General features: G+C 50.9%; 1 protein-coding gene across 2 annotated transcripts in view; it reads right to left on the bottom strand.

Annotated features, from left to right (window-relative positions):
- Window positions 1–10,257: 10,257 nt before the first annotated feature.
- Window positions 10,258–24,456, bottom strand: part of Kcnb1 (potassium voltage-gated channel subfamily B member 1) — an 88,234-nt gene continuing 74,035 nt past the window's right edge. For both annotated transcript variants that reach the window (XM_041670929.1, XM_041670930.1), the window contains exon 3: window positions 10,258–20,537. In XM_041670929.1, the coding sequence (XP_041526863.1) occupies window positions 18,531–20,537 (2,007 nt within the window). In that variant the 3' untranslated portion in view covers window positions 10,258–18,530. The remainder of the gene's footprint in view (window positions 20,538–24,456) is intronic.

Raw genomic sequence — 24,456 nt, 5'->3', positions numbered from 1 at the left:
AAGACAATGTAAAGTTTGGGGGGGGGGGGGGAATGTTGACATAAAGAACAGTGGAGGTTCCTCCTTTTCCAGCTTTGGGGAGGCCCATGGTGTCTCCCCAGGGGGTCCAAGCCAGGTGTGTCCTGACCAATGCTTACAGTGAACTCAACCCGGCGTAGGCCACGGACACCCCCCAAATGTTGAGGTGGAAGCCTGGCAGCCCCTCAAGTGGCCCGTCCCTTCTGGATTCCTGGGCTCATTTAAATGCCCATACATTCATTTGGAAAGATAGACTTGCGGGAAGCCTGTCACGGCACCATCTGCTAGGCGTTTGTCACGGCCGCGTTACATAATAGGAAAGACATTTTTTCAGGAATCAGCGCTGCCGCATTTAGTAATTGGATCGCCGGAGAGCAGCCAGGCCCGGGCATTTGGCACCGCAATTCAAAGATGCCACAGGCTTCTCTCCGGGGCGTGGCCTCCCCAGATTCCAGGCCGTCTTGGCAGACACCTGAGTGCAGCCCGGGGCTGGGAAGCAGACCCGGCCTCAGCTCTCCTAGGTTTTCCCACTCTCCCTTTCTTCCCTGGTTACGTCCCTGGTTGCTCTCGCCAGTATCGGCAAGAACCAACTGACTTCTCTACAGCCCCAATTTCCATGACCCAGGCCACCAGCCTAGATGCTCTCTATCTGAGCAAGGGACAATGGAGCCCTGGTTCCTTCATCTAACAGTAAGGGTCATTCAGTTCCTGGGGCACAAGGTTTCTCATAATACTGCGTGAGGGTGATGGGTGAGAGTCAGGGGCTTGGCTCCCGGGCCTGTGGGGAGTGAGGGACAAGAGCTAGCTGTTTTGTAAAGCCTGTCTGATCCCAAACAGGTACCAGGCTTGTGTTCTTTTTCCTCTCCCTTCTATTAGACTCAGCAAGTAGAGAGGAAGTGGCCTTGACAACCGGTCAGCCCACAGCTTCCTGCGTCACCAAGGACGCAGGTTTGCTGCAAGACTGGGACGTGAGGAACTGGGAGGGGTGCTGGCAGAAGGGGGGGGCAAGCACCCATTGTGATGCAGGATATTCTCATTTTTCAGTTTTCCTAGAGCTGGAAGAGCCTGGTGTTACCACATGGTGTGTGCGTGTGTGTGTGTGTGTGTGTGTGTGTGTGTGTGCGTGTGCATGCATGCGTGTTGGGGGCAGGTCTGTGTGGAGCCAGGGTACCTCGATGTCAGCTTGACTACTCCTTGAGCAGGTGACTTAACCTCTCTGTCCCTTAGTCCCCTCACACATAAGACACGGATGGCTCATGTGGGGACACCATGGCACTGGAATGCGGTTTGCATTGTGTCTCCTGTGTTTGTTTGTTTATTTATTTATTTTGTTTTTCGAGACAGGGTTTCTCTGTGGTTTTGGAGCCTGTCCTGGAACTAGCTCTTGTAGACCAGGCTGGTCTCGAACTCACAGAGATCCATCTGCCTCTGCCTCCCGAGTGCTGGGATTAAAGGCGTGCGCCACCACCGCCCGGCTCCTGTGTTTATTTTATTTTTATTTTTGGAGGCAGAATTTCACTAAGCAACTCAGGCTGACCTTAAACTCTCCATCCTCTAGCCTTGACCTCTGGAGTACTTGATGTTCCAGGTCTGTATTGCCATGCCTCACCCTATTCTTCAGTTCTTTATGTAGGGGTGGGCAGACGTGTGTGTGTGTGTGTAATTAGGTTTATCTATTTTATGTTTATGAATGTTTTTGCCTACATGTATGTGTGCACCGCATGCTTGGTACCCACAGAGGCCAGAAGCAGGCATCATCCCCTGGAACCGGAGTTGCAGATGGTGGTGAGCCACCATGTGGGTGCTGGGAGTCAAACCCAGGTCATCTGCAAGAGTAGCCGGTGCTCCTAACCACAGAGCCGCTGCCCTCAGCCTCCACCTTCATTTGTGAGGCGGAGCCTCTCACTGGGCTCACTGATTGGCGTTCAAGCTTCCTTGGGATCTTCTTGTCTGCTTCCCTAGCATTGGACTTACACAAGGCTTTCTTATGTGGATGCTGGAGATTCAAACTCGGGTCCTCACACTTGTACAGCAGGTACTCTCTAGCTGAGATGCCTCCTCTGGCCTTGTTCTTTACTTCTTGAGATGGACTTGCATTTGTTTTGAAGCTATCTTCCTACTAGGGTCGTGGGGTGCTCTCACCCCAATTTCTCTTATTCCTTCAACAACTATCAACTGAATACCTACTGTGTGCCTGGCACAGTCTCAGAGGCTGGCATGCAATGGGTAAAGTCAGCCAAAAGCCCTGTCCAGGTAGGTAGACATTAAAAGTGACCGAAGGGAGAGTCCGTATCATACCGTGTCAGACCGCATTCAGATGAGGAATGGGGCTGGGGTGACAGCTATGCTTAGGAGTGCTGATGAGTGCAGAGATTTTAGACAATGCTAGGGATGCCAGTGTGTGAAGGGAGACTCCCCTGAGCAAGTAGGAGTTGTACCAAATTTGCAGGAGGTGAAGGAGAAAGTTATTAGTTATTTGGGGCAAGAAATTCCCACCTCCTTCCAGGCAGAGGGAACAGAAAGTGTGAAGGGCTGGAGGCAGGAACATGAACTTAAAACTGCATTGTTTTTCCCTTAAAGATGAAGATTTTTGGCCAGGCAGTGGTGGCGCATGCCTTTAATCCCAGCACTCGGGAGGCAGAGGCAGGCAGATCTCTGTGAGTTGGAGGCCAGCCTGGTCTACAAGAGCTAGTTCCAAGACAGGCTCCAAAGCTACAGAGAAACCCTGTCTCGAAAAAACAAAAACAAACAAACAAACAAAAAAAAGAATATTTTTCTTTTTTTTTTCCTTTTTCTTTTACTTTTTTTTTTTTTTTTTTTTTTTTTTTGAGGCAGAGTCTCTCTATGTAGCTCTGACTGTCCTGGAACTCGCTCTGTAGATCAAGCTGGCCTTGAACTCACAGAGATCTACCTGCCTCTACTTCCCAAGTGCTGGGATTAAAGGCAGACACTACCACACGCAGTTTAAAGAAGATTTCTTTTATTTTTAATTGTATGTTAGTGTGTCTGTGTGTGGGTTTGTGCACGTGAGTGCAGTGCCCACAGGCACCAGAAGAGGGCACCAGATCCCTGGGAACTGTAATTACAGGTGATTGTGACTCATTCAATAATGTGGCTCCTCTACAAAAGAATGTACTGTTAACTGTGGAGCCATCTCTCAGCCGTTCTATTTCTGTGTCTGCGTGTGTGACATCATATGGCACATGGTGGCTATGGGTTGACACATGGGTAGTAAAATACATATGTCTATACTTGTGACTCAGGGGTGTCACGCAGCTTGCAATGCAGGGGGACTTCCTGAATCCAGACAACACAGTGCCCTGAGTGCATCTGCAAGTGAGCAGCCAGACACGCCTGCGACCCCCCCCCCCACCTGTGTGTATTTGGGATCTTTTGGATATTGCTGGCATGCAAATGCACATATATGGATATTTAAGCTGTTGGGCATGGAGGAGCATGTCTAATCCTAGCACTTGGGTGGCAGAGACAGGGGGACTAGGAACTCAAGGTTTGAAGCCAGCGTCGGCAACTTGAGACACTGTCACAAACCAACAAATAAAACACAAAAAACAGAACTGGGGAAATTAAGAGCACTGGCTGTTCTTCCAGAAGACCCAGGTTCAATTCCCAGCACTCATCTGTAACTCCAGTTCCAGGGGATCTGATGCCCTTCTCTGACTTCCACAGGCATACTTGGGGTGCACAGATATTTATGCAGGCAAGCCACCATGCACCTAAAAATACATAAAATTAAAAAAACAATATAAAATGATTTTAATGTTAATGAACTCATTTATTGCAGGCTGGGCAGGTTTCAAATGGTGGCATTTCTATTGGTCCTTCAGCTCCTACAGTCTTCTGATGGCCGACTTCACCGTGACAGCAGAAGTGGTGTTGTAGGTCCAGGCCCTGCCAGGCAGTGTTTTCATGCAAGAACCATCATGCCAATGCTCATCTCCATTATCGGTTTTTATATATGTGTGTGTGTGTGTGTGTGTGTGTGCTTGTGTGAGTTCATGTGCCCCACATGTGTGCAGGCACCTTCTCAACAGAGAACACCAGCTGCCCTAGAACTGGAGTTAGAAGCAGGTGTGAGCCACTTGATGTGGGTGCTGAGAATCAAACCCTGAATCTCTAGAAGAGCGCTCAGTGTTTCTAACTACTGATCCATCTCTCCAGCTCCTGAAGACAGGGTCTTCTGAAGCTCCGGCTGGCCTTGAACTTTCTATGTAGTTGAGGGTGACCCTGAACATCTGATTGTCTTGTTTCCATCCTCCCAATGCTGGGATTCCAGACACGCAGGGGATACAAGCCAGAGCTTCATGCATGCTAAATGTTCCTCTCTCGGCTGGTGTTGATGCTTCATTCTCCAAAGATTTTCGTGCTGGCACTGATGATTCTGAAAGTGGCATTGACATCAGTGATCTGGATTCGCTGGGTCTTCGCTGCATTTGCTCATGGATCAGAGGCAGACACGCCACTCTTGTTGCATTGGCCGAGTACTGGGAGGGAAGCATGGCTGCTTCCAGTGCCTGAGCACATCAGCATGCGACCACAATCCACGTGTCTGAGTGTATTCTGTTCCCTTAGATAAGATTTAGCCCAGCTCAGGGAACCCTGATTGCTCTTGGGGCTGATGAGGGAGGGGGACTTGACTGGGGGAGGGGGAAGGAAATGGGAGGCGGTGGCGGGGAGGAGGCAGAAATCTTTAATAAATAAATAAATTAATTAAAAAAAAAGATTTAGCCCAGCTGTGGTGGCGCACGCCTTTAATCACAGCATTCAGGAGGCAGAGGCAGGCGGATCTCTGTGAGTTCGAGGCCAGCCGGGTCTACAAAACTAGTTCTAGTATATAGCCAGGGATACACAGAGAAACCCTGTCTCAAAACAAACAAACAACCTTAAAAAGACCAAATGTAGTGATATCTCATTTGTAGCTTAATAAATAAAGCAGTCACACTAGTCAGCCATACAGGTGAGGCAGTGGTGGCACACACCTTTAACCCTAGCAGCCACAGTTAGCCATAGAGTCCGGGCTGTGGTGGTGCACGCCTTCAATCCCAGCACTAGAGAGGAATATAAGGCAGGATGAGACAGCAACTTTCTTCAAAGAGGTAAGAGCTCTCTAGAAGCTCGGCTGCTTTACTTTTTCCGATTTTCAGATTGAACCTGAGTATGTATCTTTGGATTTTTATTACTCATGCTACAACCAAAACCAAACCAGAACAAACAACAGGCAAGACTTTGAGGAAGGTGTTGTAGCTCCTGCCTGGAATCATCACCCTTGGAAGCAGAGGCAGGAAGATCAAGAGTTCAAGCTATATGATGAGTTTGAGGTCTGCCTTGGCTACATGGGACCCTGTTTCAAAACAAAACCAGAAATAGGAACCCAAACTAAACCAAACCAAACCCCTAAACCAAACCAAAACAACCCAGGGACTGGGATGTGGCTCAGGGGCAGAGCATTGCCAACACACACGAGGCCCTGGGTTCTGTCTCCAGCACCATGAGCGATAAAGAAACAGACAAGGGGCAGGCTGACTGCATGCCAGGACTCTGCCTGCCTCTCTGATTTCATGTTTTCCTTAAAGCCGTTCCAACGGGAGATATCTGCTGTTTCAAACAATGACGTGTGTGTGTGTGTGTGTGTGTGTGTGTGTGTGTCTCCATGGTCTTGCTGTGTGACCTCAGCAGGCGCTCCTCCAATACAAGCCTCAGTTTCCCCACCTGCAAATGATGGCATGGTGTTGCCTGCCCACAGGGTGAAATGAGGTAGTGGGTAGAAATGGGGTTCTCAGAACGGGCCTGGTAAGGGGTGATGAATGGGAGCTGTTATCATGGCTCTGTTTCTGAGGGAAGGAGGGGGTCGGGGCTCCCAGCAGCCCTTGGCGACACCTTCATCCGTCTTCTGCCAGACGCCAGGCCTTGGTGCTCCTATCCAGGCAGCACTTAAGGAGTCGCTCCCAAGTTTCTCTTTTAATTTTCATTATGTAAATTCCACATTTCCTGGAATAGGGATCTTGACTGTCTGCACTCATTCGGAAATTGAGTCAGCAAAGGCCCTCATTTATATTAATGGGGCCTAGAGTCTGCTTCGAGGGGAGCCCAGTCAAGGATGGATGGTGGCGGCTGCCCTCCCAGCCACCCAGGCGGGACTCGCGCTGGCAGGGGAGCAGCTGCCTCTGGCTGGAGGCTGCAGTCAGGATGAAGGGACTCCTCGCCTGGCCTCGTTCCAGCCGTTGCTGCTCACTGTGAGGACAGAGCGGTAGGCAGTTCACCTTGTCAAGAGGTGGCATCACCCGTTCCCCGGCCCCTCCTATCTTCTACCCCCACCCTCTCCTTCACCCATCTCTCCAGTTATCTTGAATCACAGGGTTGAACTGAGGCTGGGAATCTTTCCATAGCCCACCGCTCCCATTCAACAGCCTCTGGCTGCCCGGCACAGGGGTCATTGCCCGAGAGTCAGACAACGGGATTTGTTCCTTTACCTCACCAGTCTTGGGAGCCTTTTGCCATTCCGGGGTTCCTCTCCCAGCCTGTCAGCAGCTGGATCTGAATGAGAGAACGGCATGCAGGTGTGCACAGAAAGCATAGGCAAGCCTGCCAGGCCCTGCTTCCTCTGGTGTTCCGTGGCGGCAGGGGCGCGGGGACAGGAGGACAATTTTAATCAGCCCCAGGCAACTCCAGGCTCAGCAAGCTGACTCTGCACAAATGCTCTGCACATAGCTGCTGGAGGCCAGCAGCTGACAGGAGAACCCTGTCTCTAAACTGGCCCTGAGCTCATGCCGTGGGCATGGGCGTTCCCACTCCTGGACTGAGTAGGGAGGCTAGGCAGTCATGACAATGGGACCTTTATTATGGAGGACTTAAGTGTGTTCTTGGGAAAATGCAGGAGGAGGGACAGGGGTCAGACCCTGGTGGGGTCTCAGAGAGGGACAAGCTGCTTCCAGATATCTGTGGGCTGGCTAGGACTAAATTGGGCCCTTTGCCCCTACGCTGTCATTTCTTAGATTTTGCTTTGTTCTGTTTTTGAGGCAGGGTTTCTCCGTGTAACTCTGGCTGTCCTGGAACTCTCTCTGTAGACCAGGCTGGCCTCAAACTCAGAGATCCTCCTGCCTCTGCTTCCCAAGTGCTGGGATGGAAGGTGTGTGCCGCCAGACTACATTTCTTTTAACCTTGATTTGCAGGAAGAGGGATGGTTTCCATCCATTCTCTCTCTCTCTCTTTCTCTCTCTCTCTCTCTCTCTCTCTCTCTCTCTCTCTCTCACACACACACACACACACACACACATGCACACAACGCACACACATCAATGAGAATTTCATAAGTCTCACTTCCTAATTCTGAGTGCCGTAATGCTGGCTTCAATGCCACTCTCTAGTCTGTCTGTTTTATTCCTTATGCTATACTGGACTTTACTCCTAAGAAGGAGCAGTTAGGGACTGAGCTTAACAGCGAATACTGCTCTCGACAAGGACCTGATTGATTCCCAGACTCCACATGCATTATAGGGTAGTCCACAAATGTCTGCAAACGTCGCTCCAGGGGATCTGATCTATGTGCCCATACCCACGCACAGATACACACATATACATGCAATTAGAAAATAAAATAAATCCTTGGAAAAAAACTGAACGTGTTGGGAGCTGATGGATGCTATACTGAGAAGGCACAGTGTGTGTGTGTGCACGTGTGTGTGTGTGCATGTATGTGTATGCATGTGTTGTCAGATCAAAGGGTTATTGACAAGTTGACACCCGAAAGAAGCCAGGGCGATAAGCCAGTCACATTTTCAGGCCCTTCCTCTTCCAAGCAAAGTGAAGCTACCAGCATGGCCCCTCCAGGTCCTCAGACTCTGAGATTCACATGGCTCGCCTGGAAACATTCTCCCATGCAGAAGGGACAGCCAGAGCAAAGGCCCTGAGGTAGACACGTACTTCATGGACCAGAAAACTGACAGAGGGCTAGTGTGTTTGGCAGTGAAGGAGGGAGAAGACAGGAGATACAGAGGGCAGAAGTGCCCTCTGAGGGGGAACAGGGTGGCAGCATTTGGTGAGTGAGGTGGGCATGTCTGAGAAGCAGGAAGGAGATGACAGGAGGCTCTTGGTGAGTGCAGAGGCAGGAGATGAAGGCCTGGCAGGACTTACCAAGGACTTGGGCTTTGTGCCACATGTGATTGGGGGCCTTGGGAGCTTTCTGAGGATACGGTGACATGTCCAGATTGACAGCTTGACAGGAAACCCTCTGGCCACTGTGCTAAGGAGAGCCTGGAAGAGATGCAGGGCAGAACTGAGGAGCCTGGCTGGGGGCGCTGAAATCATCAAGCCACGAGGAGTGTGGCTGGGGAGGTGGTGTTGGAGTGGAAGGCAGATCCCAGCTCTGTGGAAAGCTGAGCCCAGAGGAAGCACCCACCAGCCATTTACTTCAGCATGGCTTGTTACAGGGGAAGTCAGGGCAACTACAATGCCTGGCTGTAGGAGACCAGCCATTACATAGCCTCGTGGGAGGACTCGTGAGTCTCTTATGGGATGAGGCCCACGATGCACCCAGTGAGAATGTGAGGGGCAGAGAGGGCTGGCCACCCCCATATGTTTGTGTGTGCGCAAGCACATGTATGTGTCATGACCCTCTCCACGAAAAACTAGAGCTGTAGACAAGGATTGCATTGGAAATGGAGGCCTGAGGCAGGAGGGAGATTTTGACTTTGATGTTTGATCCTTTTCTAGTGGGCCTCAACTGGAGGTAATTTTGCCTTCCCTCCCATTCTGCACCTCGCCCCCACCAAATCCTCAGCTGGAGATGTAACTGCGGGAGGGTGCTCTTGGCATCCCAGGATGCTGGGATGCAGTGTGAGCCATCATACCTAGTCTGTGGAATGCTGGGGCTAGAATCTGCATGTGAGGCCAGCACTCTACGGATGGAACCACATCGCCAGCTAGGAGGAGAGCTTCTGAGCTCAGCTTCCAGTCCCAGGGGAGAAGATGTCTGCAGTCGAGGCACTGTGACCTTTGTCACCCCGTACATCTGCTCCTGCCTTTTGGGACCATAAACCCACAGGAAAGCAAGTGCTCCAAGTTGCTAGGCACTGGGGTAATCTGGTTCATCGCGGCTGGAAACAAATGGATAGTCTCCATCTTGGTACTCACGGCAGAGAGCCCAATACCAGTGGCTGTTTCTGGTCCATAGTTCTGTTCAACCTATAAGCTGTGTCTGGACAAAGACTGTGGTCAGTCTGTGGCTGTCTGTGGCTGTGGTCAGCCTCTGGCTGTGACTGGCCTGTGGCTGTGGTCAGCCTGTGGTTAGTTTGTGGCTGTAGTCAGCCTGTGTCTCTCTGTGGCTGTGGCTGTGGTCAGCCTGTGGTTAGCTTGTGGCTGTGGCCAGCCAGTGGTGTGGTTGGCCTGCACACGTACCTCTACTGGCCAGTACATGTAAAGGAACTAGAATTCATCATCAACACTTAAAAGCTGACATCTCTTGTAAAATACACAGCTTTCTGATTCCTTTTCATCATTATTATTTACTTATCTATTTGTATGTATGTGAGAGAGAGGGGGTCATGCTACAGCATGCCTGTGGAGAGAAATCAGAACACAACTCTCCTTCCACCATGTGAGCCTAGTGGTCAAATTCCGGCCCCCAGGCTTGGCAGCAAGTACTTTTACTCTCTGAGCCTTTTTGCCAGCTCCCTATTTCTGGTTCTTGTAAGATGTGGCAGGGCTATCCTACATCCCTAGGAGATAAGAACCAGCTGGACAGCGTGGTGGCTGTGTCCTCCAGCTGGCCACGCCCACCGTGTCCCTTATTCCTGGAATCCAGGTGGCTTTGCACATCTGCCACCTTCTTGGCCCTGGGGGTTAACGGCCGCTACCATCTTTGGCTTTTGTTTTGTTTTGGGTCTGTCTCCCGGAGCGCAGTTGCCTGGAGCTCTGAAACTCCGGCTTCCACTCCCAGGAGTGCTGGGCGACAGGCGCCACCTTGCCTGGTCTACGGGAAAGCATTTTTATGGGAAAAAGGTGCCTAGGTAGAGCAGACATGAGAGCCACGTGGCTCTAGGTTTTGATTCACGGGTACAGTCCAAGAGCTTGTGTACTGGGGATGATAAATCAGTTGCATTTTCGTGCTCTTTCTTCCAGGGAAAGTGAAGCTCCCAGCACGAACCTTCCAGGTCCTCAGACCCTCAGTCTTTCTTACACCGGAACCTCCTCCCTCTCCCACAAATAAGCCAAACACCACCAGGCTTGTTTTCTCCGGATCTTTTATTGAACGCTGCAGACTTCATTAAGGGACCATTTGCTTGGAAATTCTTAAACATGTGAACGTTTTTTTTTACAAGACAGGACAGCAGCCGGAGGTCACACAAGGGTCACAAGTCCATTTCACCACATGCAGAAGACAACACTGGGGTTTGGTTGGTTTTATTGTGTGCACACTCATGTGCATGTATGGGCACATGCACACCAATGTACATTGTCACATGTACAGGAAGGACTAGAGCCTTCCACTGGTGAAGGTTCAACAGGACCCATGAACACAACCGGAAGAAAAGTGGCTGAGGACCCTGGTGGATTATGGCTAATATGATTGGCTTGGCCCCCTTGGAGAGTGGGGCAATCAGAATGGCTTTGCTGGCAGAAGAACCCCAGCCTTACGCTATAGGGTCCTGGGAGGGGCAGAGGGTCTGAGCTGATGGGATTGGCATGCTTGTCAATGTAAGCGAGCCTTTGGGGCTCAGTTAAAAGGAGAGACCATTGGTTCTTACAACTCAGGAAATGAGATCTGGTTACAGACACTGGCTCCCATCTTCCTGCCCTTGCTAAGTCCCAGGCTGCTTCCTACCTTGGACCCTTGGCTTGAACTACTGGATATCTACCGTGGTCTCTGTGGGACCTCCCTGTGAACTGAAGTAGAGCAAGCAGGAAGGCAGCAGGTGCTGGCCAGTCTCAGGGCAAGAGGCTCTGAGTAGACCATGGCCCCCATCAGTTCAAGGCTACCAACCTCAAATGTGTGCTTTGCTGTGACTCCAGACACAGTCATAGAAGACATGGGATCAGCAGGGGCAGTGCAGAGAGAAAGGAAGTCCCACTCTTTTCTTCCCAGTTAGCAATCCCCGAGCCAGGTGAGGCTCCTTTTTACTACGCCCCCATCCACTTCCCACTCCCACATCCATGTTCCCCAAAACAGAAGCCGAATGATCATCGTGTGCCACAAGCTTCTGGTGCAGAAAAGGGGGGCTCCCTGACCTTTAGCTTAGACCCAAACCGAACAGACCTAGAGAGAAAGAGGATAGCTCCCCTGTACTCCCTACAGTTAAATCTGGCTCATGGATGTCGCTGGTCTCAGAAGTCTCAAACTCCGGGGAAGCCCAGAGGCTGGGAGCTGCACAGTTGAGCTGGACCCTTAGGGTCCCTTATGTGCAACCCTGTCTACCCAGAGCTTTGCCTAGGGAGGCAGGAAGTACGTGAGCTCTGTGTGTGTGGCTTGGAGCACATGTAAGTGGGACAGAATAGGGGTTCCTTACTTTCCCCCCAATTGCACTGTAACTGCAGCTGAGTGTCTTGGGCAACACCTCTGTGGGCTGAGATTTTGGAAACTGGTTTCTGTTTAATTCAGTTTTAGAAGAAAGTGATTCAGCCAACCTTGGCCTACTGGTCTATCTTGCCTTTCAAAACCACTGAGACCACCTGGGCTTGGATTCACTAGGAAGTTCACATGCCACCTCCTCCATACCCATCATGCCCAGCGAGGAAGAGCTCACCAGCTCTGTGTTGAGTGAAGGTGAATGGCAGGAGGCAGGTCCTTTGGGGATGGATGTGGGGAGCAGCCTCTCTTCTTGGAAGCAGCTGGAGCTTTGTTTCTTGAAAGCGGAAATTACGGCTACCTCAATCTTTTTTATTTTTCTGAATTTGTTTTGCGGGTAGAGATCTTTGAAAATCTTGATTAGGTTCAATATTTTATTTAACAGGGAAACAAAAAGCCCTTTTTGGAATGGCGTCTTTTGGAATTGCCTGGGCAGTGGGTGGCTGGCTTGTGGGGTGATCACTGCGTCTTTTTGGTGGGCACAGGATCTAGGGGAGGGGGCTGAAGCACCATGCGGTGACCAATCACAGGTAGGACTTTGTGGATTGACCCTTTGCTGGCCAGGGAAAGGGCCAGGTGAATGACTGACAGGGTCAGGCTTGTGAGTTGAGTCCCCTGCTGCAACCTTCTTGTTTTGGTGCCTCCTGGGATGGCCCCGATCCTATAACCTTAGGTCCCACTAGCTGTGCTCCAAGACCTTGTCTATGTGGCCTGAACCTGGGCCCTGAATGTTCAAGACACCTATGCGGATACCGACATATGCACATAAGGCCATGGACAGCAGCATGCGCGCGCACATGCGTGCACGCGCGCGCGCACACACACACACACACACACACACACACACACACACACCAAGAAAGAATTGCTTTGAATTTCCAGTCCAGTTTTGCGATTATGCCAGGGCCCATTTGTGTATTATCTAGACTCCCTGTGAACACCTGCAATACAGTGGGTAGTCAGGAGCTCCTTACCCAGCATGCATTGCATTCTATGAGCAGATCAGCTGACTTATGAGAAAGGGCTCACTGGCTTTAAGTGGAAATTGACCAACTCACGTTAAATGGCTACTCTCTTGGGCCAACTCCCTGCCCATGTTCTCCTGCTAGCTTTTAGATTTCTTCAGGACCTTGGCTGAGGGGGACAGAGGTAGGGCTAGACGTGGAGAGGAGAGCTCACTTGACTAACAGCCCCTTCCAAATTCCATTCAAATTGCCGTTTGGAAATTTCTAGAGAAATTCTACGGCAAGGAAAGAGGATCAGAGCATACCCCCTCTTTCTTGGGAAGACAGCCAGTGCTTACTTATCTGGGTAGGAAACCTGGGAAATAACAGGACAGTACTTTTTAATTTTGTTCTTATGCAAAAGTTACACACACACACACACTCACACACACACAAAAACAAAATCTTGTCTGTTTTATTTGGCTCTGGAACAAACCAGACTACCAGGAATTTTAGGGTTGGGGAAACTGATTAGAATCACATTCCAAAATAATACATTCAGGAACTGGATATAGCTCAGGGGTCAGGCGCTTGTCCGACACAGCCAAGGCCCTAGTTAGATTCCAAACACCACAAAACAGAACAAAACCAAAGGGAAGAAAAGAAAATCCAACCACCAGGATAATGAATTGTGTTTGGGTTAGCATCCTCTTGGGGTTCTTTCAGTTGGGGACATCATCACTGTTAGAGATGGAGAAGGTCCTGGCTCGATCCAAATCTCTGATGCTGGTGAAGCAGAGGCAGGCAGGTGACCTGTTGAGCACGGGAGGCAGTCTGGTTGGCTTTCTTTGCTGTCCCAAGTAGGTGACTGGTGGAAGAACCCCTTGATTCCACGTGGTGTCTGCCCATCACCTGCCCCCAGGCTCAAAATCGCCTCACACATGAATGTTCAGAACTGACCAAGGACTAGAGGCTTGGAAAAACGGAAGCTGGAAAAATACTCACACTTGGCTCTGCTGGGAAGGGCTGGGCCGGACGATCGCAGCTTTGGGCTGTCACGCCTCAGTTTTTGGCTAGAAGGCTGTCTGGTCACTGGTTTTTGGTGAGACTGTGAGAAATGGATCAGAGATGCAGCACATTCATTCTCTGAGGTTTGCCAGAGCCTGCACAGCTCTGGTCCCTGGATCCAGCTGGTGGCCCTGGGAAGCAGGATGGTGGAGATGGGGGCAGCCTGGCCAAGAGGATCAGGAGTGTTCCAGAGCTCAGTGATGCTCGGAAGCAAGTTTGTTTGCAGGAGGGTCTTGGTTCCAGCATTTTGGGGAACCAGAAAGCTCGGTCCTTTAAGATCCTGGGAGGGTAAGGCCTGAGGTCCTGGCAACCCAGGTCCCAACTACACCTCTGCTTCACCTGGCTTGCTCCTGAACACCTGGATTCTTAAGAGTGACAGCCAGGGGGACACAGACCTAATGAAGAAAGACACAATGCCCCCCCCCCCCCACTGAGGGGGTCAGGAACTCAGGGGGATACAGATCTGATGAGGAAAAACACAGATCCTCCCCACCCCCCGGGGCCAGGAACTCAGTCTTCTAGGATGTCAAACCTCAGTCTTTCCTCACCTCCAGACAACCAGAATCCAACAGAAGAAAAGAAAAAAACAGCCCAACGGACAGTGGGAAGGAATAATGGGGAGCAGAAAGGACCAGCTATGCAAATGAGCAATGATAAAACCCCCAAATATTACTGTTACAAAAGAAATTAGACTAAATTGTCCTATTATAAATATACTAAAAATACATATTATATATATATTTTATCTGAACAAAAAAATAGACTACTCTGAGATGTGTGGACGTCCTAGGATATAGATGCTTCTAGAGCCAGAAACAATGGCAACAGAAAATGCAGAGGTAACTCTTATTTCCAGGTGTGCCCAGGGCTGGTTTGGGTGGCCCTGACCTGGTGACATGAAAGCATTTGAGTGTTGTCATAGAAACAGTAATAGGTTAGGAAATGCCTGGGGCTGGAGTGTTCCAATGTCCTTCTGGCGACCTGGGAGTCCCCCTTGTTCTTCTGCCAACTTCTCAGCTACACACGCACAAAGCACATCTCCAAAGAAGCATGTTCTAGAAGCTTGCCTGTGCAATCTTTGATTCAGCGCAACCTGTGGTTTCTTTCCTTGAGAAAAGTTGGCAGAGAAATAAGGAAGAGATATTTCTGTATCTATATCTATGTGTCTATCTAGCTATATAGAGGAACCTGGCTTTAGGGACCCTTGTCTGGGATGAATTTTAAATATGCTCTTGCTCATGGACTAGATACATTCCAGCCATGACCAGAGTCAGACAAACGCATAATAATTACAAAAGTCGACAGTACATTACAGTTGTATAGACGAGGATGCTGTTGTGTCTTGTGTGGTTTTTTTTCTTCCTTCTTAAAAACGTGGATCTTCTCAGGAGAAGGGACCGAGATGAGGCTGCAGCTATGGAACACAGAGGAGGTGGACCAGAAGGCGAGGCTCAACTGTTGGGAGCGAGCAGAGTGGCTCAAGGATGGCTTCCATTTCCTCTCTCCTCGATGACCACCGTTCTCTCCTTTCTCTCTTTCTCCTCTCAATGTGCTTAAGATGGAATCCCAGAGAGAAATCCGCGGCCCAAGACCTGTTGTTTTGGGGCCATCAATGATGGAAGGGTGAGAGCACTGATCTGTCCTCCCCTCTGGGTGCGCACAGATGCCCGATGCCCTTTCTGATGATGGGATGGATCCCGGAACTCGAGTTCCTCTGGGTTCTTGACAGTCCTGTTGGCTTCACAACCGGACCATAAGTGAATCTCCACCTCCAGCCCTTGATGTTATTCAGGGCACCTCACTTCCTTTTGCTCTGGTTGGCTCAGGACAGGTGGAAATGGATCAACAAGTTCAGGGGCTTCTGCCTCCACACCCTGGCTTCCCTTTTCATGACTGAGAACCATCTGTCAGATTCAACATCATCTTGGTGACCCTTCTCCAGCTTCCCCAGTGCATGTAAACGCAGGTACCCATGTTGGGTGTGTGTGGAATGAAACTCGGTTCCTTTTTAGCAGGCAGAGGGCTGGTAGGAAAATTTACAGTACTAACTTGAGTCACACGTGGAGGAAAAGCTGTATTCCCACGGCACACATACGTGAGTGGGGAAGAACAGAAACAACAACAACAACAAAACAAACCAGCAAAATCCAAAACAAAGCTGAAAACATTTACGCATAGTTTACTCTGAGTTGAATTTCTATAGGAACTCAGTCGGACTCTGTTTATTCAGCTGGGAAGGGGTACTCTGAATTCGTCCTTCATTGACTCTGTAAAATGCTACTTTAAGGTCAGACAAAACGCAGGAGGAAGGGACAGCCAGGTTCTGCACGACACCAGGCAGAAGGGGCCTTTGGTTACAAGGAGAAGTCGCACCAAGTGTTTCTTAAAAAGAAAGAAGTCATTTCTCTTCTGTACACCTGCCTTCGGCTTAACCCACCAATGAAATGCCTTGATTTGAAGAAGGGGGCGGTAACTTCCTTCTGGCTATATATGGCTATGTTAAGACATGTTTACTTCCTGATATGTAAAATAGACTCTATCATCAGTAGGAGTTTTTACAGATAGCTCTAAAAATATCTGAATCGGAAATCACAACGATTTACTTTTTATCAAAAAGCATTTGTTTTGTTTTCCCTGAATTTTCACATCTGTGCTGCTGGGTGACATCTAGGGTGACGGAAAAACAAAGAGACATGAGCGATGGTGAGCAGAACGGACCCGACCCGTGGTCACAGCAACAGGCCCCCAGCACCAGGCCGAGCTCGTCTCCAGGGCACTGCTGGACAGGGTGACCTTCACTGTCTACCCCTTCGCTTCTGCTTTGAGAAAGCTCTGGAGGCCCGTGAGACAGCTGAAGTCTCAGTCTTCTCCAACCACAGCAAATGCACCCTCCGGAGGGAGAGCACTCTGGTCCCCGGAGATGCTGAGAACTGTCACAAACTGGAGAAGACACTTTGTTTAAGGTTGATGTAATAACCCTTGAGCGGTCTACCTGTGACAGGTGGCCTGACCTCAGCCATGGGAATGGGAGGCAGAACATTGGGATGTAAGTGTGCTGATGGGTGGATCATGCCATTAAACTGTTGGGCAGACCAGCCATAAATCATACTGGGGACAGGTGATCAATACCATGTCATTGCTCCATCCGGAAGACACACGCCTGTCACTGTTCTGAGGACTGAAAGGAGGACACTACAGCCTCTGGGACATTACCCACTACCACTATAGTAAGAAAACCACATTGCTCCGTGTACTACCGACAGGCTGACCGATAACACCATCTTTACTGATAGACAAGCCATAGCTACAGCATCGTGCGGACTGGTGTCACTGAGGAAGGGCCAACAACACTGTGCCACTGGGTTACAAGTAGGCAGGACAACGCCAGGTCAACACGCGAGGACAGGAAGACTGACACCAGGAAGTACATCAGAACCTCTAGGGATACACACGGGTACTTATTGCTTTTGGCTGTGCCGTCTGCCTAGATGACTGCGGGAAGGAGCGTCAGGCTTCCAGGACAGACAGGGACACAGAACACACAATGGCTGGTTGACAAGAAAGAACAGTACAATACCCAACCCCCAGTTGCTGCGCCCTTCTGAGACATGTGTGTCTCTTTCACATGGGATTTTAAGAGAGCCCTGCCCCGAGGGCTGAGGACCCCTTCTGACCCATGAGGGATGAGGGGTGATCCTGAGGGGCCATGGAGGAGCCCCGGACTCTAATGCGGTGACAGTGAGACCCAGTGTGGCCAGAAAGGGGCACAAGTAACACCCCAAGTGCAGGGCCACCATGTGGCCCATGGGAAATAGTGCTTGTTTTAAAGTGCAAGATCTTGACACTGTCCCTGGTAGAACCTATTAGAAAAACATAAAGTGCTTTTATTAACTTATTATTATTTTTTAGTTTGAATACCACAGGAAACAAACAAAAGAACAAAAACAAAACAAAACAAAAAAAGAACTTCTCTCATGGTAGGTATATCCCTATGTTCCCCGCCACAACGAAAAGTCGTCAAAAGCCTGCACAGGGCAGTTCAGGGAGGGCTCTGGTTTTTTTCTTTTTCTTTTCTTTTTTTTTTCATGTAGAAAATGAAATTTATTATTTTTTAATGCCGTTCTTCAGCCACACAGTCTCTTTGAACAATCTATCTTGTTTGCATATTTGACGCTCACCTATCTTTTGAGTTCAGGCTAGTGCTGTCTGGAACGCTCATTCCTGTGACAGCCCTAAAAGTGGTGGTCTGGTTTATCCCCCTGGCTGCATGCCAACCGTCTGAACCCTTCCTCGGTTGCCAGGTGGGCAGAAAGAATGGAGTCCGAATTGTCAGCTCACCCTGACAGCGTCCTAGAATAAAGCCCTGGGTGCCACAGAATACTGACTCATTCAAGCCGCCTGCCTGGTTACGGGTCATGCGCTGGGACCATGGCCGATAGAGCGGAGGATTCCTCACGATCAAAGTGTCCCCTGTACTCTTCTAACAGCGCGGTCTTGCCACGGAGGGCAGGTGTTCTTGGAGGTGGCTAGGCAACACCAGTACTACTTGGTCAACCCACTCTATTGCTAGCAGCGCCTTGCTCCAATGTCCTCATCCAGCTGAAGCCACCAGAGATGGAGATGGCACACTCAGAGGTTGGGAGAGCCTCAAGAGGGAACTAGGAAGTGGGTGGCCTAGGCTAGGTCTTAGTGGCTGTGATCTCTGCTCATTTCATCTCTGGAAGGTGCTGTTAGGAGGTATGGTCCCCGTGACTCGGCTGGTTATATGTCCCATAGACCTGTCATGGCTCTCAGGGTCTCTCCTGTTGTTGGAGCTCTGCGGGGGGCCTTGTGTCTCCGAGGTCATGTAGAACTCAGCGGCAGCAAGCCAAGCATCCCCCCTCCTTGATTTCTCCTGCAAACTCCCTTCTGTGGTGGGCAGCTCAGAGGCTCTGATCCCGAGTGCTCCCGTGTGCTCCTCCCCCAGGCAGCATGTGTACATCGGGGGAGGTGTGGTTCTCCAGCTTGCACTTCTCTTGAGCTCCGGGGCCTTTCCCAGTCAGCCCTTCTGAGGAGTAGACACAGTTCGGCCTTAGGAACTTAGGGGAGGTGGGCAAGGGGGAGCTTTCGAAATGATTCTTCTCTGTTCTAGTTCCGATGCTGAACTTGGGGCTGGTGCTCCCGTGGATACTCTTGGGAGGACTGGAGTCCACGCTGTAGAGCGGCTGCCCCTCATCGTCTGTGTCTGTGTCTATGTACTGGTGGACGCCCGCCTCAAAGTTGAATGCTATTGCTGTGTGTTTCTCGGGGGAGAGAGGGGGTGTCCTGGCACTTGCTGTGGTGTAGATGGAGGACTCTGGGCTCAGCACAGGCTTGTCTAAGAGTGAGGCGCACTCCAGTCCTGCGACGGCAGCTGCTGCACCCCCTCTGTTCCTAAGAGGATCGTGGTACATCCCCAGAGAGGGCAGCAGCGGGCTGGGATCGCCCTCCATGAAGTTGACCTTGAGCGCTCGGAGCTTCATGGGGTTGTTGGTCTTCATAGAACTCCTGGGGCTCTCAACGAAGAAGCCAGAGCGGCTGGCCTCAGGAGTGGGGTTGGCCTCGATGATTCTCCCACCACTGGCACCCAGAGCCCCCCGCCAGCCTACCTCTGGAGCTGTGCTGCCCCCAGCCTTGCTGGGGAGGGAAGCCAGAGGACTGTGGGAGAATCTGGTGGCTTCAGGGAAGTCCGTAGCACAGCTGATGAAGCTGTCGATGCTGGACATGCTCCGCATGTCGATGACGCCTTCTGTGCGTGTGGGCAGAGGGGCCACGGGGCTGGGCATACTTTCCATCTCCAGCTCTTCCTTCGGCATACTCTGCGGTGCCATCTCCTTGGTATTGAGGATGGGTTGGGACTGCGTCTTGGCCATCTTATTGTACATGTCTTCCAACTGCTGGACATTCAGGTGCTGAGGACTAGAAGACGATCTGGCCTTCTCAGGGGACCCCTGCTCCTTGGTTTCAAAGGACTTGCTTGAGCTGGTCTCAGATAGTGCCCTCTTGGTCCATTTCCACTTGTTGGGAGACAGGTGGTTATCCTGCACTTTGTCCTTCTTAGCCATGCTCTCTCCGTTTTTCTCCACCACGATGTCCATCATCTCGATGCTCCGGGCGAAGGCATCCTTCATGTTCATGGACACGATGCTGCCATTCCTCTTGGCTCTCTCCAGAGCCTCTCTCCGCTTGATGGCTTTCTCCTGCCGCTTCTGCTCCTTGTAGAATTCCGAGAAGTTATTGACGATGATGGGAATGGGAAGGGCGATCACCAGGACCCCAGCGATGCAGCAGAGGCCGCCCACGATTTTCCCCAGGAGAGTCTTAGGGTAGATGTCTCCATACCCAACGGTTGTCATGGTGATAGTGGCCCACCAGAAGGAGGCAGGGATGCTTTTGAACTTGGTGTCATCCTCATCCTTCTCGGCAAAGAAGACCAAGCTGGAGAAGATCATGATGCCCATGGCGAGAAAGAGGATGAGCAAGCCCAGCTCGTTGTAGCTCCTGCGCAGTGTGAACCCCAGGGACTGGAGGCCGGTGGAGTGGCGGGCCAGCTTCAGGATGCGAAGGATGCGCATGATGCGGAAGATCTGGACCACGCGGCGCACATTCTGGAACTGCAGCACGCTCTTGTTGGATTCCGTGAGGAAGATGGTGACATAGTAGGGCAGGATGGCCAATAAGTCAATGGCATTGAGAGGGCCCTTAAAAAACTTCCATTTCTTGGGCGAGGACAGGAACCTCAGCAAGTACTCCATGGTGAACCACGCAATGCATACCGCTTCCACGTGTGCCAGCTGTGGGTTATCCGTGCTCTGGCCAAACTCGTCCAGGCTCTGTAGCTCGGGCAGTGTGTTGAGAGACAGGGCAATGGTGGAGAGGACGATGAACATGATGGAGATGATGGCCAGGATCTGCAGGGAGAAGAGAGAGCTTAGTCAGCACCCAGCAACTCCCTGTGGGGAGAGGAGAGGGCTCGGTCAGCACCCAGCAACTCCCTGTGGGGAGAGGAGAGGGCTCGGTCAGCACCCAGCAACTCCCTGTGGGGAGAGGAGAGGGCTCAGTTAGCACCCAGCAACTCCCTGTGGGGAGAGGAGAGGGCTCAGTTAGCACCCAGCAACTCCCTGTGGGGAGAGGAGAGGGCTCAGTCAGCTCCCAGCAACTCCCTGTGAGGACAGGAGAGGGCTCAGTCAGCTCCCAGCAACTCCCTGTGAGGACAGGAGAGGGCTCAGTCGGCACCCAGCAACTCCCAGTGAGGAGAGGAGAGGCTCGGCCAGTGCCCAGCAAAGCATGACCTTCACACATGGTCACTGCAGCATCCGAGGGCGTCTCCATATCTCGCCAGTTACTTCATGGTTGACCGACTTTAAAAAGACAATTTCTGCAGACCCATTTATGACATAGATGTGAAAACTGAGGCTAGAAAATGAAAACAATTTCAAGGTAAAATCTCGTGGCTGGTGCATCATGTTGCAACCATGCAGCTTTGTGGAGGGAGCAGCCTGGACAGAAATGAGACGGAACGAACATGGCTGCCTCTCAATGCAGTGCGATTTATAAGAATGTCAGGGGGCCGAGGGCGACTGTGGGCATAGTTCTGGGGTGCAGTGCTGGTTGCCCAGGGCTGAGTATGGAGCCAAGCACTTTCTATGGTTTACCTCGTTGTTGTTGTTTTTGCTGACAGGGTCCCACTTGTTACCTTGTTCCTGGGGCTTCTCCCTTCCAGGATTCCCATCTCTGCCTCCCGAGCCCTGGGATGATGGGTAATACCAGCAAGCACAGTCCTATCTCACTGCACTAACGTCAGCCCATTAAGTGTTATTCACTCCACTGAACCTAGACGTGGAGACATGCTCTTGTAAGCCCAGCACTTGTGAGGGTCAGGAATTCAGGGCCAGCCTGGGCTTTATGAGACCCCATCCAGCTCTGCTGAACTGTGAGACTTGACACATGAGGGGCTGAGGAGATGGCTCAGTGGTTAAGAGCACTGGCTGCTCTTCTAGAGGATGGGGTTCCATTCCCAGTGTTTCTAACTGTAACTTTTTTTAGGGGGAACCAGTGCCCTCTTCTGGGCTCTGTGAGTACTGCACACATGTGCATGTGCACAGACATACATGTACGCAAAACACCCAAACACATAAAATAAATGAATAAAATTACAAAATATAGGATATGGCAGAGCCAGGATTTGGACCCAGGTCCCTCTGATTCCTCAGCACGAGAGCATGTTGAAAGTCACATGATCAGGGGTGGGTGGGTGACGGGACAGCTCAGTGGTTTAGCGTACTTGTTGATTTTCCAGAGGATCTGAGTTTGAGTCTCATTATCTTAACCATCTGTAACTCTAGTTCCAGGGGATCTGATGCCCATGGCCTCTGATAGCAATGCCCTCATGCAGATATACCTACCACGTGTGCGCGGGCGCGTGCGCAAGAGCACACACACACACACACACACACACACACCTGATAGCAATGCCCTCATGTACATATACCCACAGACTCAGATACACCTACACATAACTAAAAATAAGAAATATAAATGTCAGAAGAATGCTAAGGATCATTTGATAACAACAGAAAACCCAAGATCTTGCAGCTCACTTTCCTACGGGCACAGATGTCCTAGATGTGTCTAAGGATTGGAGGGGAATATGAACTTTGGGGCCTCGGTCCTCTGCTTTACCATACAGTCCCTGGGTCAGGAAGAGAGCTCAAGGGCTGTTGACAGGGAAGTGGGCGAAGGCCCTACAAATCTGGGGACCTGAGTTTGATTCCTGGCACCCACATAAGGGTGGAAAGAGAGAACAGACTCCATGAAGCTGTCCTCTGACCTCCACACACACACTGTGGCACATGAGCTCTCTCTCTCTCTCTTACACATACACACACACACACACACACACACACACACACACACAGTAGAAGAGGGATTGCCCAAGAGAAGAGGCTTGATGAACAATGAATCCATCTGCGAGTAGATATAATGAATGACTTCGGGAGTCTTTCTATAAAAATATAAATCTAGAGACATTAATTTCCACTTAATACATTTCCCAGACTTCTCAATGCAAAACTGAAACCCTTAGCCTGTCTGTCACAATTGCCTGCATCTTCTCATTGGCCACCTGTCCCTCTGCCTGAGGATGGGGTGGCTCACAGGTTTATATTCTTGCCTGTTGCTGACTGGATTTGTGGTAGACAGAAAATTCAGGCCCAGTCAGCTCACCCTGGGGAATCTGTGCTCAGGGATCCAGGAAGAGAACGGCTTGGGGGCGGGGGAGAACTAAATGGTCACAGGTGCCTCCACTAAGCTGTAGTTGAGAGGCCAGAAAAGATCAGAGAGGAGGTCAGGGTGGGGACTTCGTTGTCAGAGTGTTGGCCTAGCACGATTGTGAACACACCCAGAACCCCAGCATCCTGGAGCTGGGGCAGGAGGGGCAGGAGTTCAAGGTCATTCCTGGCCACATAGTGAATTTGAGGTCAACCTGGGTTATATGAGACCCTCTCTCTCTCTCTCTCTCTCTCTCTCTCTCTCTCTCTCTCTCTCTCACACACACACACACACACACACACATCAATACATAAAATAAAACCAACCAACCTCTCACTCTCCTGAAGCAAAACAGCAAATGGAAAACAGGCAAACAGGCCTGTGTGGCCCCCTTCCCTTCTCTGACATCATCCCTGCTTTCCCTAGATACAAGGGCATCTCCATTGTCAGATCTCTGCACCATACTGCTGTACCTTGGGGATACTGACATCTCGTTCCAGTCGTGTGTGGGTGTGTGTATGTATGTGTAAGTGTATGTTTATGCGTGTCTCTATGTCTGAGTGTGTTTGTGTGTGTGTGTCTGTGTGTGTGTGCGTGCACGTGCAGATGTGCCCATTGCTGCCCATAATCTGTAAGTGCTGGGGAAGAGGACTGACCCTCAGTCTTCTCTGCATACCCTGCTGCAGCTCAGGGCGTGGCATCAAGACACAACAAGCTGAGTGCCTGCGACTGGCAGAGGATTGGCACACACTGGCCAAGGGAGGAGTGGGAGCTCACCCTGCCCCCTCTTTGCTGCGCTGTGAACCTGAGCAACGGGCCACAGACGGGGTGTCACCCTCTTCCCGTGACTTGGCTTTTCTGCAGCTGTCGGCACATCAGGACTCCCAAACAAAGCCTGTTTCTCTCAGCCTGACGCCAAACGCTGCGTGTTCCCGTTACCTGTACTCCTCTGTGAAAAACTCACACTGCCTACTTAATTCCAGCCACATTTTACAAAATGGCATGCAAACCTTCCCGTTTTGCCTGCCTAATGACAGATGTATTAAACAGCCAAGATAAATATGTCACCACTCCCCAAGAGCAGCTGTGCCCAGCTCTGCCACCCTTGGCCTAGGGCGCTGGCAGTGTCCTTGTTTGTACAAGGCTACTTCCTAGGGGGTCTTTCCCTAGGGGACACTTAGCAATTTTTCGGAAGCATCTGGTTGCTATGGCCCATGAGAGAGGTGTGACTGGCATCAGAGAGGCAGAAGCCAAGACCATTACTCCACAATGGCCCCTAGGAACAGAGCATCATCCAGGTCAATAGTGCTGAGGGGGTAAAACTCTGGGACACGTCAATGGTAGCCCCAGAGTGGAACCTGTGACATCGCTAGTCCAGGCTAGGGACACAGTGGTCTTGAGGTTGGGCAGTATAGGCACAGGCCTTAGGCTGAATCCTCCTGGCACCTGCTCCCATCTCTGGAACGGATGTTGGGGGTCTGTCCCTTTAAGAGCTGGGAGATTCTCTTTGCTCAGTGGCTGGCAGGGGAAGCCTTTTCCTATTTCCAGCCCCAGAGAGCT

Source organism: Microtus oregoni, unplaced genomic scaffold (genome assembly GCF_018167655.1).
Source record: "Microtus oregoni isolate MIOR12 unplaced genomic scaffold, Mior012 000020F_ref0000438, whole genome shotgun sequence".
Taxonomy (NCBI): domain Eukaryota; kingdom Metazoa; phylum Chordata; class Mammalia; order Rodentia; family Cricetidae; genus Microtus; species Microtus oregoni.
The sequence above is the reverse complement of the archived record's forward strand: the minus strand, read 5'-3'. Positions and strand labels throughout refer to the sequence as shown.